The following is a 17749-nucleotide window of genomic DNA, read 5'->3' as shown; positions in this document are numbered from 1 at the left end:
TTCATTGCTAAAAAACTGCAACACATACAAAATCAAGTTCAACTATAAATTTATTGTCTTGTATAGCCATGGCTAACCCAGTCTCCGGAGTTTCAGTGAGGCGTAATGAAAACTCGGAGGTCATGTCGTACGGCGCGCACATCACTGTCGTCAATAGCGGCGAGCAGCGAGACATCTCAACGTAACAGGAATTATGTAAGAGTATTGTATAAAAAAAAAAATAAAAAAAAATAAAATAAAATAAATAAAAAAATAAAAAGGAAAGTACGATATACTAGGATAAGTTAAACTGTAGGATTTAACAATAACTAGATTAATATTGTGGGGGTTTTCTACCACAAGTGTGGCGCGCGCCTGTTGGGATGCTATTTTTCAGGTCATCAAATCACAGGCCCGAGATGGAGGGACGATCGGCGAGCGAAGTTGCATGTTCTTTATAGCTCAGTAAAACTTCAGCCTGCATAATAACATAATTTATTCAGAAGACATAGAATGTAGATCGTTGGCATATGGTAGTTAATTCTTGAGCATGTCTACTGTCGATCTATATAATTAATAGTAATATTAGTGCGGGCCCGCACATTTAGTTCTTCATCCAATATAGCGTCACACACCATGTACAATAGTGAGATCGGTCTCTACACAAATATCAAGATAAATTATTTCCATGATTTTTGTTATGATAGCTACAGATAAATAACTATAAAATTAAAATTAGAGTGTCTGAAATGACAGACCATCAATGTATCGTGATGTAAATTTATTATAACATAGAAGGTCATGGGGAAAAGTTAGGCATAAGATTTTTGTAAGAATTGTGCAGATGACGGGGATCGTGGCAATGCAGAGGCCAGCCGGAGGTCATCGGCTACCTGCAAGAAGGGAGCGTCAGCGAGCTACCTGACGTGAAGGGCGCGAAAACATCCGGTCCTACAAGCTGACAGTCACCGGGCCGTATACCTGAGGGATTACGCGGGATCCTCGCCGGGCCACAAGCGAAAGTGAGGCTGGCCGTTGACACTGACACGCGACCCACACGCGACAGCCTGCTAGCTCTCCGGACGCGGCAGCCGTTTGGAGGGATTCCCTGCGGCAGACCACGTTGTCGTGAGTACACGAAGAAGATCACATATCGTGTCAGAACCTGCGCCTCATGTGCCTCAGGACAGAAAGGGACGCTATATACTCACCTGTTTGGGTTTTTACAACTCACTAGCATTGGCCGATCTGCATACACAAAGCAGTATCATGCCACACTAACAAATGTATGGCCTCATTTCTAACTTATCCTCTCTATTAGAGAGCAGTTTTAGCAATCGTCGCTCCTAGTTCGATCCTGTATGGATGACCTCACACACTTGTGGAGTCACTCCACGTGCCATCATCCCTCGTCGAACTGCAATATTGGGAAACGTAAAGTACTGTCCAGCGAGAGAAGAGACCTAGACTAGTGATGTATCCCAACAAATAGACCTCAGAGACAATTAATCGACGTGAGGAGAGCCTATCACTGTGTCTTCCTACCCTATTGCCGTTGCAACAACGTAGCAACAACACCCGACGTTTAGCCCTATGAGATGTCAGTACTGTCGAATTTGTGAAGTGCTTCGAATATTTCTAACAATGTGATTTAGTGCCTCATTCTCAGCACAGTCGTGAACTTTGTGCAATGTGCACATACAACTTGATGCCCCATGAACCTTTTTTTTTCTTAAATTTCTTTCTCTAGTGTTGTTTTTGTAATGTATGTTATACCTTGTATGTGTTTGTGTTTTACACTGTAATTCTTATTACAAATTACTGTATTGTTCTCCACACCATGTTTTTTTGTATTTTGTATTTATTGTTGTGTGTATGCAAACAGTGTGCCTGAAGTCCCCATAAACTGAAGCAGATACCACCACTGTCATTGTGAATGGACCATCAGTTCAGGGAACATTTTGTAAAGGTTATTCTTGCTGCAGGGAGACAGAATGAATCGGAGGTTGTAACTAGATTCTGAAAGCTCACAAAGAGATTGTTAACTTAAATATTATCATGTGTGAGTGAGTTCAGGTTAGTTTCATGATTCAAATTGTTGTAAAATCTTGGGCATTTAATTGCGGAGCACTCCAACTCCGATTGTAAAGAATAAACTGCTCCATATTTGGCTCACATGCCCGGGCCATATTTAGAGCGTGAATGTCTGTGTGAATCGGTGTTTGGAAGGGGCTCCCTGGGTATGGATGTGTGATGTGAGTGTTAGTGTTCCATATTAAGAAGGTGAAGTTGGCTACATCATAAATAATCCTCCCTCTATGAGCTGCATTTTTCAGTTGCAGTGATTTTTTTTATAGAGTGCGGCATGTGGAGTCAGTTTTTAAGATTGTTCTTGGGTGATTGACTCACTACCTTGCTCCTAAGTGAGCCAACCGCTCACCAATTACAATCTAAAATGGCGTAGGGGCAATGAGAGGTGGCATGAACCCCCTCTCATATTTCTATCTTACGATTCTCCTCTCTAATTGCATGCGGTGGAAAGTTGCTATTCCTTCACACGCGGACTTCCCACGCAGCGTCTCTCGTCATCCGGGTGGTCCGGTGACAGGCGGGTTAAGCCGACGTGTGTGAGGCAGTCAAGTGAATGCTTTGCAGACGCCGGCATTGTCAAGAGGCACGCCCGCTGGGGTGTGAAGTAGCGGCTGGGCTAGAGGTTCCGTTACTTCGGAGAAACTTAGCGAAAACACTTTCTGGTGGGCTACCAGCGAGGCGTGGGAATGACTTGTGTACCCAGGCAGTTGTGGCGGGAAAATTCCCGCACTTTCTGCAAAATAGTAACGGTGATTGGTTTGCTCAGGGCATAGCGCCGTGATGTAGCAAAATCAGCACAGAAATTGGCGCCAAGAATCTCCATTGGTGGAATGGTAGTGCTCCGGCAATGGAGTGGAATTTCCGCCGGTTTTCGAGTTGCTGATTGGAACGTTTAACCACGGCCACTGTCGTGGGGGCGGGAATGTTCTGTGTTCGGCCTGTACGGGTGCTCTAAGTAGTCGGCAGTCGCCTTTCGGTCGAGGATGTGGAAGCAACCAGCCGTCGCCTCCGGTACGCCAGATCGTGTTTTGGGCAGTTAAGAAGACAGTTTGGTAATGTATGTCCGCAGCACCGGCAGATAGGGATTTTCCTAGGTGATAATCAGAGCTCAGCAGAGCGCGCCTGTTCGTCTTTTTCTAACTTTGTTCTGTCTTGAGTAGCAGCAATTACTGTTGGGTTAGCTGTGTGTCTCTCTTGAGATTTGAGTGGCAAGGAATTGGCTCCACATACCACTTCGTCTTAAACCTCACGATCTAGTTTAGGGACAATTTCACCTTTACAGTGTTTGTATGTGTATCCAATTTGAGTCAATTTGATGTATTACAAATTAGAATTCATGTGATTTGGTTTATTATTTTGTGTTTAGTCTTAATAAATCATATTGTTATTTTAGACAGAACTTTCATTCTGTTAATCGGTAGAGCAACCCATCATTTCTCACTACGTTTATGAAACCTTCCTTTATTCAACTTATTTATCAAATTAAATTATTGCAGGTGCCAAACTCTTTTCTACTCCACTTGCAGGGTTGATTACAGTCAGTTTGCGTTTTTTTTTTTTATTCTTGTGCAACAGCAAAAGTCGGAGTTAGAATAGGGGGGGCTTAGAGCATCATTTACATTTGTAGATTCTAGAATTTAGTGTTAAATAGACTGCTAGCCCCGGCACCTCGCACTAATACTAACAAACATCCACTTCGTAAGTGTGTAGACAGGGGGTGATGTTAAGTCCATTATTTTTTAATCACAGAATTTTCTGATTTGGAGCCACTTAATTTTTCTACTGATTTAATTACGTCACATCTTCATTTCCATTTTTCCCAGTTACAAATTGGCTCGATATCAGCAAAACTTTCGCTTCGCATTATCTGTAAATATCGTTTCTATGATAGTGAGTCAGCAAGGAAAGTCGCCTTGACAGACAGATCGGTGGTCTTTCGACGTCTAAGGAAACAGTTTACCAAACGTTGCATTTCTCACAACAGTTGAAATCAAAAGTGTTACAGCTTATACGGTATTCACGATGGGTACTGCATCTTAGTAGGCCGTCTTTACAGAATTGCCACTTTACATGACTGTAGTTTGTGTATGGTTGGCTGTGGAAGTATCATTGTGATAAATTTCGTACCAGAATGACTTGAAACTTCGTGGCACCTTAAAACTGTGTGCCGAACCGGAACTCAAACTGGGATCTTTTCCTTTGGCGGGTAAGTGATCTACCGACCAGACTCACGAGCAGACTGCAAAGTTTCATTTCCGCCAGTTCCTTATCTCCTACATTCCGAACACTAGCTTGGAGACTGTGGGTGCAAATGTACTGATTATGGACGTTGCAGATCATAGAATCAACAAAACTTGGTCTTATTGAAAATGTTACTAAGCCCATATCCTGTTTTACTTTTAAGAGTCATGATCACATTTCCTATTTGAAATGGAACACTGACAAAGATTATAATTTCATTAAATTCTCTACGTATTGTGTTGTGGCGTAACAAGCTTGCTACGCCACACTGAGGAGGAAGCCGGAAGGCACGCGTACACACACGCCGACTGGTGTCAAGTCTGGAACAGGATACGTTATGACTGCTATAAAGAAAATACGTAGTTTTGGAATATACTTAACTTTTACTGCTTCCTTTGGTATACAGCATTCTTGACTATACAATTGAGACTCGTAAAATGCATGCACTGTTACAATTGGCGCCTTGCTAAGTCGTAGCCATTAACTTAGCTGAAGGCTATTCTGTCTCTCGGCAAATGAGAGCAAAGGCTTCGTCAGTGTAGTCGCAAGCAACGTCGTCGTACAACTGGGCCGAGTTCTAGTCCGTCTCTCGAGACTTGCCGTGTGGTGGCGCTCGGTCTACGATCACACAGTGGCGACACGCGGGTCCGACATGTACTAAGGGACCGCGGCCGATTTAAGCTACCACCTAGCAAGTGTGGTGTCTGGCGGTGACACCACGTATTGCTTCTCCAATTTCTTGTTTCGCATTTGCTTCTTAACTACTGGAACCAATTCCCCTATAAATTAATAAATTGATAAATTTTAAATTTGGTTCCTTTGTTACTGAAAGCGATTTAAGTTTTGATTCCATGGGTGTGATGCTCGAGTATTTTCGGTAGAGATTGTATTATTCAGAAATTCGTAGTTTCTTACGAAAGCGCTACTAATGAATGGTTAAAGAAAATTCAGTGGTACGCTACAAATAATTTGAAGAATATTCATTGAAAAAATTGCAGGTTTTCGAAAGCGTTTGGTGGATTAGCAAGAGCTTTGCGCAAGAGCATCTGTAAGGTGTTCTTCCATACTATAATATCGCTGCTCTAGCTCTATCATTAGCGGCTGGGGCAGTAAAATAGTAAAGAATGGCTAGCAACGCCTTGAAAAAACCGATTTTACGAGTAGCTTCAGTAAGTTTTACATCAGTTTATTAAATAGGCTATTGTGTATGTGCTCTCGGTGAAGAAGGGAATCTGTTCCCTCTGAATCATTTTTAACCTGTGACTTTGAATACAGTGGAGAGGTTGCAGACGATGCAGCAAAGAAAAAGTTACCGTAGTGTTTCATATTTGCCCCTCACCAAACTAAGACTTTTTTTTTTTGTTTCCTGTGGAAGCTTTGCCAGTGCTAATTTCGTTGTAGGAAACTAGAAGTATACCAGGTCAATGCCGAAATTATTAACCTCACGACCTCGAAGGTTAAATAACTGTATGCTTGAAGATATTGTTGTCAGTGCACCGAATGGACGGACATTGTAAATATGTTCACAGAATAGCAATACAATTAATTCTTGCTAGCCGAGTAGTACCTCAACAATTGACAGTAATATGTTTCGTGTTCAGAGATCACTGGTCATCTATTCACTCACACTTGGTTGTTCTTTGAACACCATAAGAAAGGAATATCAACAGGAGTCTAACGAATGAAATTACACATTAACAAGTGGAAGCAGCTGCTTCAGGCTATTTCTGCACAACGATACAGATTTCCAGTTTCAGTTAGTGTTCATCCATTCATAGTCTTGAGGAAGCAGGCAGCTGTGATTTACCACTTTCAATTGTTGAAGGTTCTGGTATATAATACACACAAAAGAAAGAAAAATAAAATTTTAACCGAAGCTGCTATTTTTAAAAAAGTTCCAATTTCAGCATAGAAGCAGCAGAAAATAGGTTGGGGTAACAGACTGATCCGTCGTTTTGTATTGTATCTTTATTGATCCACTCCGTCATATGATGTACTAAAGTGTACAACACCTTACGGGCATAGTCAGATGATATGAGAACATCTACATACATAACGTTGGTTCTTACAGTGTACATCACACTGAAAATATTAAATATGTGTTGAAAATAATTTTAATAAATTGGCCCTAATAAAAAACTGTAGTTTTGAAAGATAATCAAAATATATATGATATAATTTATGATGGGTCACATTGAAGAAAGTCTTTAATGCTGTACATGCAATGCTTTGTTAGGAAGGGTCTTAAGTTGTTTTTTTTAAAAAAATTTTGCTAGTTCTTGAATGTTTTCTACTCCTTTCAAGAGATTTTGTATTGTTTGATTCACATTTATCACCATTACTATCCAGTTTAGTAGAATGAGGAACGAGTCTTGACTCCTTTTTTGACCTGTCACAGGGGGCGCTGTCAAGAATCCTGTTCAATCTGCTGATATTTTTTTTCATATAACAGAGCAGTTGAAAGATATATTGACTAGAGACAGGTAGTATGTTTTAATTTTTTAAAGAGTGGTTTACAGGTTTCTGTTGTTTGTACACGATTATTTTTTTCCATAAATAATTTAACTGATTCAGTGCTATGACCCCAAAAATAATTCCATAGTGTAGTACTAAATGGAAAAGTTCATAATACATGTGTTGCAATGTGCTGGCATTCAGCACATTCCTCGCTGAGTGGAGTGTAAAACAGACTTAGCTAAGCTTGCAGCTAATAATGTCGATGTGATTTTTCCATGTGAATATGTCAGTGATGTAAATCCCTAAGGATTTAGTCCCATTGACAAATTCAACATTGTTGCCACTTACTGTTGGAAGTGGGGAGTTCTGATCTGAACGGTGTGGAATGTTGGGCATAATGTCTCCTTTTGCGTTGAGGAGGAGTCTGTTTGACACAAGCCATGAGTCTCTTTGGGGTGTATTTCTATTAACTACTGACAGGGCAGATCCGTCTGTATTTGAGACAAGGACTTAGTATTTGAGATATGGAAATAGTGTCACCAGCAAACTGAAACTCCTTACTAATAGGTAGGGAGGAGTGTAGGTCATTTATATAAAGTAGAAATTACAAAGGATCTAGAACTGAGGCCTAGGCACACCATGTTTTATGACTTGTGTAGATGAATGCACCCTATTTAGGATTCCTAATTGATTGACTTTACTTATATGAACGTACTGTGCTTGGTCTTTGACATAATTGCTGAGCCAGCCATGGGCAGTTTTACTTGTCCCATAAGAATCCAACTTTTGCAAAAGTATATTGTGATTTTCGAATCTCAAAAGGCTTTGTGATTTGTGTTTTTATTTTCCTAGAAACCATACTGAGTAGAGGAAAGACTGTTGTTATTTCTGGGAAATGATTGTAGTCTGGCAGCCATAATTTGCTGAATATTGACAGTACTGCTTGTACATTCACGGCATACTTAATACCTTTTGTCGTATTTACATACTTCTTGCCACAAAAGTAAAATGATGAGGTAAGTCCAGAAAACACAGAGAATTAACAAATCTCTCGGAGTGTTTTGATGCATATGTGAACATTTATTGCACATAAGTACAGAATGTGTTAGGGGATGGGGAAGAAGGTGGTACAATCACACTGAATCTGCCACTGACACCATGCAATGTTGAAATGCAATAGCATGGTAGATGAGCTGAAAATTATGACAATATTGGTTGCTGTCACTAATGAATGGATGTTGGCTTTTGGTCTCCTGCTGTAAAGGTTGGGAATGACTGTAATTATTCTGACTTCAAAACTTAGAAGTTGCACCTGTTAGTTACCTTAGCTCACATCAGTAAACTTTTCAGTCCAAACCAGTGCCACAGTTGTATCCCATTCTGTCTCACTGATCTCAGATATATTAAGCATTGCCTTCTGTGTGAAGCCTCTGTCGCACACCTAATTTTGAAAATGTTTTTTGTAGGTTCGAACTTTTGCTGCACAAGCCGCAACCCACCCTAGCCCAGGTTCACCAAAGGAAGGTGTGAAGACAACCGTTTTGCCGAATAAACTGGTTGTGGCATCATTGGAGAACTATTCTCCAATTTCCAGAGTTTCTGTTCTATTTCGGTAAGTATATTTAAAGAATCGGGTTTGACTGTCCAATGTTTTGGACTGATTACTTCAGCCAAATAAATGAGGACAAAATAATTGTTTTATTAAGGTGCAAGCGTTATGTTAGATTCAGTAATCTACACAATGTTTTAAAAATTTCGATGCTGAGTGTGTAGGCTTCTGCAGCTTGAATGAGATAACATAAAAGTTTTCTCAGTGTTTGCCAATGGGCAACAGCAGGTTGCTACACCTCCCATCATCAACAAATTAAGTTTCCCCCCTCCACTCAACATGTGAAACAAACGAACAGCTTTTGAAATTGTGATACGGTGCACAGCAGAGACTATGAAATGTTGGTTTTATCCATTAGTGATATCTAATTTTCAATATGATATGACTCTATATCCAGAAAAGATTGAACACTTTATTTTAAGCTGGCCGGAGTGGCCGTGCGGTTCTATGAGCTGCAGTGTGGAACCGAGCGACCGCTACGGTCGCAGGTTCGAATCCTGCCTCGGGCATGGATGTGTGTGATGCCCTTAGGTTAGTTAGGTTTAATTAGTTCTAAATTCTAGGCGACTGATGACCTCAGAAGTTAAGTCGCATAGTGCTCAGAGCCATTTGAACTTTATTTTAGGCTGACATGTGACTGTTCAAAATTAACTCAAGGGAAACGCTGTAGTTACTAAGCCTAGAAAACTTTGAGGATGGAATAAGGCCATAGGAGCAATAATGCCTAGAAATAATTTAGTTTTACAACTTCTGGCATTAGGCTGAGCACCTTACAATTAGCAAAATAATTATGCAAAACTGGGCCTACATTAAGAACTGGGGAATACTAGCAATCATGTTTTTTGTCTCCTGACAAATTTGAAAGCTTTTGGTGTTGTTGTGTGTGTGTGTGTGTGTGTGTGTGTGTGTGTGTGTGTGTGTTTTCATTGCAGGAATGGTTCTCAAAATGTATCATAAAACTTTGGTACACAAGTGTTCGCAGTGTGCTTCTATTGCCAACATTTGTAATTTAACAATAACAATATATGTTGTGCCTTTTTTGTTGAATTTTTACAGTATGTTATGGGACCCAGTCCATAGCTCTTTCAAAGAAAGAAATTTGGGACTATCATTTTGCATCTCGTGATACCAGAAATATGTTTGCCTGTGTTGCTTTATTTGCATGGTTCATATTGTTACACAGTAAATTGTCTGGCACATTCTAGTGTGAATTTTTTGCAGCTGTAAATCTGACTTGTTTTATGGGGCTACAGTGGATTTCCATGGTACTGAGAAACAGTGAGAGGGTGAAAACTGGATGATACAGAAGTTAGCAGTAAGAAAATTATCACGTATATCAGAAGATGCAAACGATGTGTTTATTGGCAATGTACGAAAGGTCTGAGCCTTTGACAGTGTATGCAACAAAAGCTCAACTAAACATGTTTAATGCAGTGCTAAAAACATGGAATGTCAGATGATAGAACTGCTGAAGCAAAAGCAATGGTGGTGTTGGTTATGTGTGTGGGTACGAAAGGTATGTCGAGCAAGCTACATTTTGCATTCGAACAGAAAACAAAACAAATTGCATGTTCTTAAGAGTCAGAATTTTTCAGTTTTCATATGGATCCAGGTGGTGATGACATCGTTACAGATCTCACTAATCTTGAAGACTTGGTTCTTTGCGTGCAGTGGCTCACTGTGAAATCTGATGAATATCCTTGATGTTGTGACTGCTTGGCACATTGCCAGATGGTGGAGAGAGCCTATGACAGTTGTTGTGGCCAGATCTGAAGATAAGACACTAAAATATGTAATGAACATGTTAGCATGTGATGAAAATCATGGTGCTTATTGGAGGGGTAAATAGGCCAAGTTAGTAGCTCTATTAGCTACCAAAGAAAATGCTAAAGAAATGAGAAATGCAGATGATGCCACTGGTAGGAAAGTTAAATCATCAAATATATAATTCTACAAACAAAAATAAGGTTAATTGTTTTGTTTTTGGTGTATTTGCCATATAAAAGAGTCAGTGCTAAACAAAAACAAAGAAGTGTCACTAAATAAAATAAAAATTAACTACCTGGCCAGGTTTTCATTAGTGAAGTAATAGGAGCAGAATAGGATGAGGACTTGTGGGCCACTATTTGTGAGGTGATGAATCACATGACTAAGAAAACTGAGTGGTCACATTGTTGGTTAAGTTCACAAAACCACTACAGGTTGTAACAGGACATCCTCCTCTAGCATTACTTTGGGTCGACAGAAGCGTCCGATCCCACGCGTCGGCTTTGACCCGTGACGTAAGGGTGTTGTCGTGTGTGACGTCATGACGGCGCGGAGTTTGGTTTGAGTGTGGCTGTCTCCAGTTCTGTTTTATCTTATTTTATTTACTTTTCTCATCTGTTCGTTCTATCTCTTGAGATTTTTTTTTTTATTTAAAAACACTTATTACTTATTTTAATTATCTGTTTCCTCCAATTTCTGTTTTAGTTTATTATATTTATCTTTCTGATCTGCTCGTTCTATCCCGTGAGATTTTTTTTTTTAAAAAGACAAAAAACACTAATCAGCTACTGAAGCATCTTTATCTTCTATGGGTTGAAGGGGTTACGACACCTGGGGAGGTGGGTGGGTATTCATGCATGGCTGTCTTCACTTACACGTTTTAGCTACGCAAGGCGTCTAAATTTGTTTATATTTAGTTTGCCCCCCACCCAAAACACCCAATTTCTCGCGCGTGTCCCGTTAGTGTCAATAGGCTTCTTGTGGAAAGTGTGTGTGTGTTTGTTTTTGTTTCCGCCATATTTGTGACGTCATGGGTCAAAGCAGACGGGCAGGGGTCAAAGCAGACGGGCAGGATCGGACGCTTATTTCCATTACTTTTCCTCAACAGTGGTTGTTGATACCAGTATTATTTTTTTGAATTTTGGACAGGTCAATATTATCACAGCTGCTTTTCTGAAAATTTTCATATAATTTTATCCACAGTGTGTTGTATTTCAAGCTAATATTTTTGAGAAGGAATTACTTTATTTTCAATGTTACAATCAATAAGTACTAGCTCTGAATGACAGTTAAAATTATGAATTATTTGGCACACTTAAAATTTCTATTATTAATTACACAATTTGGGACTGTTTATTGTGTTTACTTCTGCATTGATTTATGAAATAATAATCGAAATTAATAGAAACTCATTTGTCAAGAAAAATTGTGAACCCTTTGAAATATTGTTATTACCGCATAATGTAGTAGTAGTAAGCATGCCTCTGATGTGATTGGACGTATTTTTGTATCTGGGCGAACAATGTAATTTCAGGTTATGTTAACGTGAAAATTCAAGACTTTATAATATATTAATATGTGACAAAATATATTAATGTAACAACAAAAATTCTGCAACAAGAATCTTCAAATTTATTTAGATCAATTCAACCATGAGGACCTAAAATGTTAGAATTTCAGCTTGAAGAATCAGACCCCTAGACAAGAAGAACTGGAGCCAACTCTGCATGAAAAGCTAAGTTAACTAGAAAGTTTATTGTAATCTTCACTCCTCTCACATTTTTCATTAAAGACTTCGCTTATTGTGGACAATAACTGGATTTGGGAAGGAGTGGGGGGTTACAAGATACATATGGGCAACAATTTGACAATGAATGGACTATAAAAAGGGACTATTTATTTTGAAACTTTTTTTGAGTGGATTTTATGCCGTATGGACAATGTTGTGTATACTCCAGAAGGGTGAAAAAAAATCTTTTTGTATCATTTGTTATGGACAGGGGGCTAGGTTTGTATTCATCAGAAGACGAGCCTGACATCCAACACAATGATGTTGTTACGGCATGTGCCATATGCATTGGGGATTTGTTGAAGGTGATAAGGATATGAATGACAATACCAGTTAATCCTTGTAGTCGAAGGAATCTCTGCAGATTTGGTATGAACGCCTGTGTCATCAGAACAAATGCCTTGTTCAACAATTAATGAAGTGTATAATTTGAACACTTTGGTGAAGAATTTTGTGATACGTGTGTTATGGAAAAGCAGCATCAGAGCAGTGTTTGCTCATGAAGGCAGTGTATTACACAACCTGGAGAAGTGATTCATGCTGACATGTATGTAGCTAAGGAATGTAAATTGCTAAGAGGAGCTGAATATTTTTTGTTTTTTACCTGTGATTTTTCAAAACAGCAAATTGTACATTTTCTCAATCAGAAGTCTTGCAGAGAAGACTGCGGAAATGCTGAACAGTGTGAGGAATTTTTGTGGACAATCACCAAAAGCACTTAATTTGATGGCGATTTGGAATTTGACAATATTGACGTAAATCTTCACACTGCAGAGCTGAACAGATGCGCTGAGCGTACCAGCGGAACTATTGTGGAACTAGCTTGAACCATTTTGCTAGCTCAGGATTGGCCTAAGCTTTTAACCACAGAAACATAAACATGGCTGTTTATGTGTTAAATAGAACTAGTAAAAGTCATGTGAGTGGCAATATACTTCGCAAGCTATCCACAAAAAAGTTATATTTTTGGAATGAAGTGATTAATTCATATTCGAAAGTGAAGGTGAAATATATGGGATCCAGAAGGAATCTTTAGTGCTTGCTTCAGTGGAACTGGTGGCTTTAGAGTCTGGATTGAATAGGAAAAAACAGGTTATTTAGAGCAAGGATGCTGGCTGTGAGTCCGAGGAAACTGGAAGGACAATGGCAAGCAAAATGAATGATGAAAAATCGTGTACAAGGAAGTTCTAGTGAGAGAGAATTAAATAAGCAACAACTGAAGAAATCAGATCATCTTACTGAAATAATACCAGTTGAAATAAGAACTTAGAATTATACAGAGGCTATTAAGTCTCTAGGCCATGAGTGCTGCAGAAAAGCAATGGAGGAAGAAATGGCTTCATTGGAGAAAAATACTACATGAGCTGTGGAACCTCTGTCACAAGATTGTAAGCCCATTACAAACTATTATTATTATTATTATTATTATTATTATTATTTCTTTCTTTTCTCAGACGTTATGTCTGGTCAAAAATGGAAAGTGACGCGGACCTTGATCAAGCGTGACTTCCTTTTAACTGTACAGTATATGTTATATTGCATTTAGGAACTTTCGGGTAATTGAACATGTATCAATAATTACGGATTTCTGTAGTTGTATATATAAGTTTGGATGTAGCTGTATTGCATTGATGTACGGTGGATATTGTGTGGTATGACTCCTGTAGTTGATAGTATAATTGGTATAATGTCAACTTTATCCTGATGCCACATGTCCTTGACTTCCTCAGCCAGTTGGATGTATTTTTCAATGTTTTTCTCCTGTTTTCTTTTGTATATTAGTTGTATTGGGTATGGATATTTCGATTAGTTGTGTTAATTTCTTCCTTTTATTGATGAGTATGATGTCAGGTTTGTTATGTGGTGTTGTTTTATCTGTTATAATGGTTCTGTTCCAGTATAATTTGTATTAATCATTCTCCAGTACATTTTGTGGTGCATACTTGTATGTGGGAACGTGTTGTTTTATAAGTTTATGTTGTAAGGCAAGCTGTTGATGTACTATTTTTGCTACTTTGTCATGTCTTCTGGGGTATTCTGTATTTGCTAGTATTGTACACCCGCTTGTGATGTGATCTACTGTTTCTATTTGTTGTTTGCAAAGTCTGCATTGATCTGTTGTGGTATTGGGATCTTTAATAATATGCTTGCTGTAATATCTGGTATTTATTGTTTGATCCTGTATTGCAATCATGAATCCTTCCGCCTCACTGTATATACTGCCTTTTCTTAGCCATGTGTTGGATGCGTCTTGATCGATGTGTGGCTGTGTTAGATGACACGGGTGCTTGCCATGTAGTGTTTTCTTTTTCCAATTTACTTTCTTCGTATCTGTTGATGTTATGTGATCTGAAGGGTTGTAGAAGTGGTTATGAAATTGCAGTGGTGTAGCCGATGTATTTATATGAGTGATTGCTTTGTGTATTTTGCTAGTTTCTGCTCGTTCTAGAAAGAATTTTCTTAAATTGTCTACCTGTCCATAATGTAGGTTTTTTATGTCGATAAATCCTCTTCCTCCTTCCTTTCTGCTTAATGTGAATCTTTCTGTTGCTGAATGTATGTGATGTATTCTATATTTGTGGCATTGTGATCGTGTAAGTGTATTGAGTGCTTCTAGGCCTGTGTTACTCCATTTCACTACTCCAAATGAGTAGGTCAATATTGGTATAGCGTAAGTATTTATAGCTTTTGTCTTGTTTCTTGCTGTCAATTCTGTTTCCAGTATTTTTGTTAGTCTTTGTCTATATTTTTCTTTTAGTTCTTCTTTAATATTTGTATTATCTATTCCTATTTTTTGTCTGTATCCTAGATATTTATAAGCATCTGTTTTTTCCATCGCTTCTATGCAGTCGCTGTGGTTATCCAATATGTAATCTTCTTGTTTAGTGTGTTTTCCCTTGACTATGCTATTTTTCTTACATTTGTCTGTTCCAAAAGCCATATTTATATCATTGCTGAATATTTCTGTTATCTTTAGTAATTGGTTGAGTTGTTGATTTCCATAGATTTATTGCTGCAATCTGTAGCTCATAGTGTATTCTAATGATGTAAGAAAAATATATATTGCTACTGACCATAAAGATGACATGTTAAATTGCAGACAGTCACAACGATAAGACTGTTATACACAAAGTTTCTCTCTCTCTCTCTCTCTCTCTCTCTCTCTCTCTCTCTCGCTCACTCACACACACACTCTCTCTCTCTCTCTCTCTCTTTCTCTCTCACTCACACACACACACACACACACACACACACACACACACACACACACACACACACACACACACAGATATATATATATATATATATATATATATATATATATATATATATATATAACAGAGGGAAACATTCCACGTGGAAAAAATATATCTAAAAAGAAAGATGATGAGACTTACCAAACAAAAGCGCTGGCAGGTCGATAGACTGCCAGCGCTTTTGTTTGGTAAGTCTCATCATCTTTCTTACAAGCAAACACACCTCACACACGACTGCCATCTCCTGCAGCTTGGACTGGATGCTGTATTATTATTAATTGACATTGAAGGTGAAAGCTATTGTTTTGTTTCTCAAGCGTTGTCATTGCTACATTTGAGCAGCAGATTCTTTAGCATTATGATGGGAACTGGACGTAGTGTGCTTCTGATTACAAGTTTGTTAACTGATTTCTATTTTATTGTAGTTATTATTATTTACGTTTTGACAGGGCTGGCTCCCGGAATGAGACGTGGGATAATTATGGCAGCACCCATGTTCTGAGGATAGCAACAGGTCTATCAACAAAGAATTCCACCCACTTTGGAATTGTACGTAATATTCAACAAGTTGGGGGTAGCCTGAGTGTCCAGGCTGACAGAGAAGTTGTGATGTACACTCTTGAAGCAAACAGAGATGCACTGTAAGTTTGTCATGAAATGTATTGTACATTGTAGTATTAAACTATAATAGATAAATACAACCATGTTGAAGGTGACTTTTTATTATTTTTGATGATACAGTAGTGAAATTGGAACATTTTAAATTTTGTGGGATTGTAGACAGATTGAAACATTTCTTGTGAGTATTACATTCAGGATCATGGGCAATAAATGACTGCTATTATCTTCACCACAATAATAATCTCCAGTCATTGACACTGAAATGTAAAAGCTTGTTTACTTATATCCTAAGCTATCATATTTTTGGATGACCTTACCTGAGCACAGAGGAAGGTCTTAACCAGAATGCAATGTGTTGTCTTGCAGCTTACTGTTTGAGCTCCTCAGGAGTTCTAACTACACCTTGTTTAACTATGCCATGTTGGTACATAGTTATACTCCTTCATTGGACTAATGTAATGTTTGATGATTGGAACAGAGTGACTCATTAATCACTAAACAGAGAAAAGATTTATAAAACCCATTTTACAGGAAAGGGGGCATTATATATACTTTTAATGGTCTGTAAGCAGAAATGAAAAATGGTAATAGAAAACTTTAAGAATTTCAATTCTAAGTTGAAGATGTTTGTTGCAACATTATATTTTGTTCCAGTTAAAAGTTTCTTGTTCTAAAAACATGCACACACGATGCCAAATACATTGCTTTCAAATTTTTCTTATTTAATCAGTATTATTTGAAGTATATACATAAAAAACTTCATTATTATTTGGATCACTACTATTTTTATAAAGTGACTCTTTTCGATCGCACATTCTGGTCCTCTGCAAGCATAATGATAACAGTCAAAGAGAAATAAAGGTCTGTTGTTTAAAATACTACATAAAATAAACGAAACGTACCTCAACAGCCTTTACTGGAAATCACAACTTGTCTGTACACCATTCAGTATGGCAGGCTGTAGTTACATAAAGGGATGAGTTACTGCAGTAACAGCTGTGTTGTGTTGTGGGTACTTTATTGCATGTAGTATTTTAACCCATTGGCATTTTCTGACTATTTTTCTTTGTGTGTAATCATTAGGTCTGACAACAGCTGTGAAGTGTGGTTGAAAGTGGTCACCTTGCATAAAGAAATGATGTAGTCTACACATTGTAACAACAAAATTTTTTTATACTTTACTGAGATGATTTATTCATCTAAACTGAACACACAGTCACTGGTTTCATTAGTGAGAGTAACGTTGGCTGAGATTATCTTGTGGAAACTTGGAAGGAAGGAATGAAAGACTGAACACACAAATAATATATGATATTTGTCGATAATTATGGATGAATTAACCGAAATTATGAAGTTCATAGCAATGCAAAAACTAAATGCTGACAATAAATTCTTTCTGTGAAGGCAGTGTTGCCTATGTTGTTTTAATTTCATTAAAACATTTAAATATGCCAAAGGACTGCTGCTTATAATTGTAATTAATTTTGAAATTAGTGTTGTTTAGGATCTTTATGTAATTGAAGAAATTAAATTTCTGATCTTACCTTGCAATGTTAATATTTCCTACTTGTTTCAGGGAAGACACTTTAAAATACTTGGAAGATGTCGCTACCAAACAAGCATTCAAACCGTGGGAACTGTCAGACAATTTACCTCGCCTGAAATATGAGCTGGCCAGTATTCCAGATCCTGTCCGAGCACTTGACCTTCTGCATACAGCTGCCTACAGAACGGGTCTTGGAAATTCCATATTCTGTCCACCGCATTTGGTGGGAAAACTTAGCTCTGAGACAGTAAGTTATTACTTTGTACTTTCGTACCGTTGTGCTGGCATCACTCCTGAGCTGCAACAGCATTTGTTGAAGTCGCAATTTTTGTGAAGGAAAGCTTAAACAGTTCCATGTTTTGTGTCCACTCTGAGTCAGAAATTGTCAATCA

General features: G+C 38.2%; 1 protein-coding gene across 1 annotated transcript in view; it reads left to right on the top strand.

Annotated features, from left to right (window-relative positions):
* Nucleotides 1-5369: 5369 nt before the first annotated feature.
* LOC126253438 (cytochrome b-c1 complex subunit 2, mitochondrial-like) overlaps nucleotides 5370-17749 on the top strand; it is a 52516-nt gene continuing 40136 nt past the window's right edge. Inside the window, exons 1-4 of the mRNA XM_049954784.1 lie at nucleotides 5370-5480; nucleotides 8235-8380; nucleotides 15640-15831; nucleotides 17388-17604. Of these exons, the coding sequence (XP_049810741.1) occupies nucleotides 5436-5480; nucleotides 8235-8380; nucleotides 15640-15831; nucleotides 17388-17604 (600 nt within the window). The 5' untranslated portion in view covers nucleotides 5370-5435. The remainder of the gene's footprint in view (nucleotides 5481-8234; nucleotides 8381-15639; nucleotides 15832-17387; nucleotides 17605-17749) is intronic.

This window comes from Schistocerca nitens, chromosome 4, assembly GCF_023898315.1.
Source record: "Schistocerca nitens isolate TAMUIC-IGC-003100 chromosome 4, iqSchNite1.1, whole genome shotgun sequence".
NCBI classification, from domain to species: domain Eukaryota; kingdom Metazoa; phylum Arthropoda; class Insecta; order Orthoptera; family Acrididae; genus Schistocerca; species Schistocerca nitens.
The sequence above is the reverse complement of the archived record's forward strand: the minus strand, read 5'-3'. Positions and strand labels throughout refer to the sequence as shown.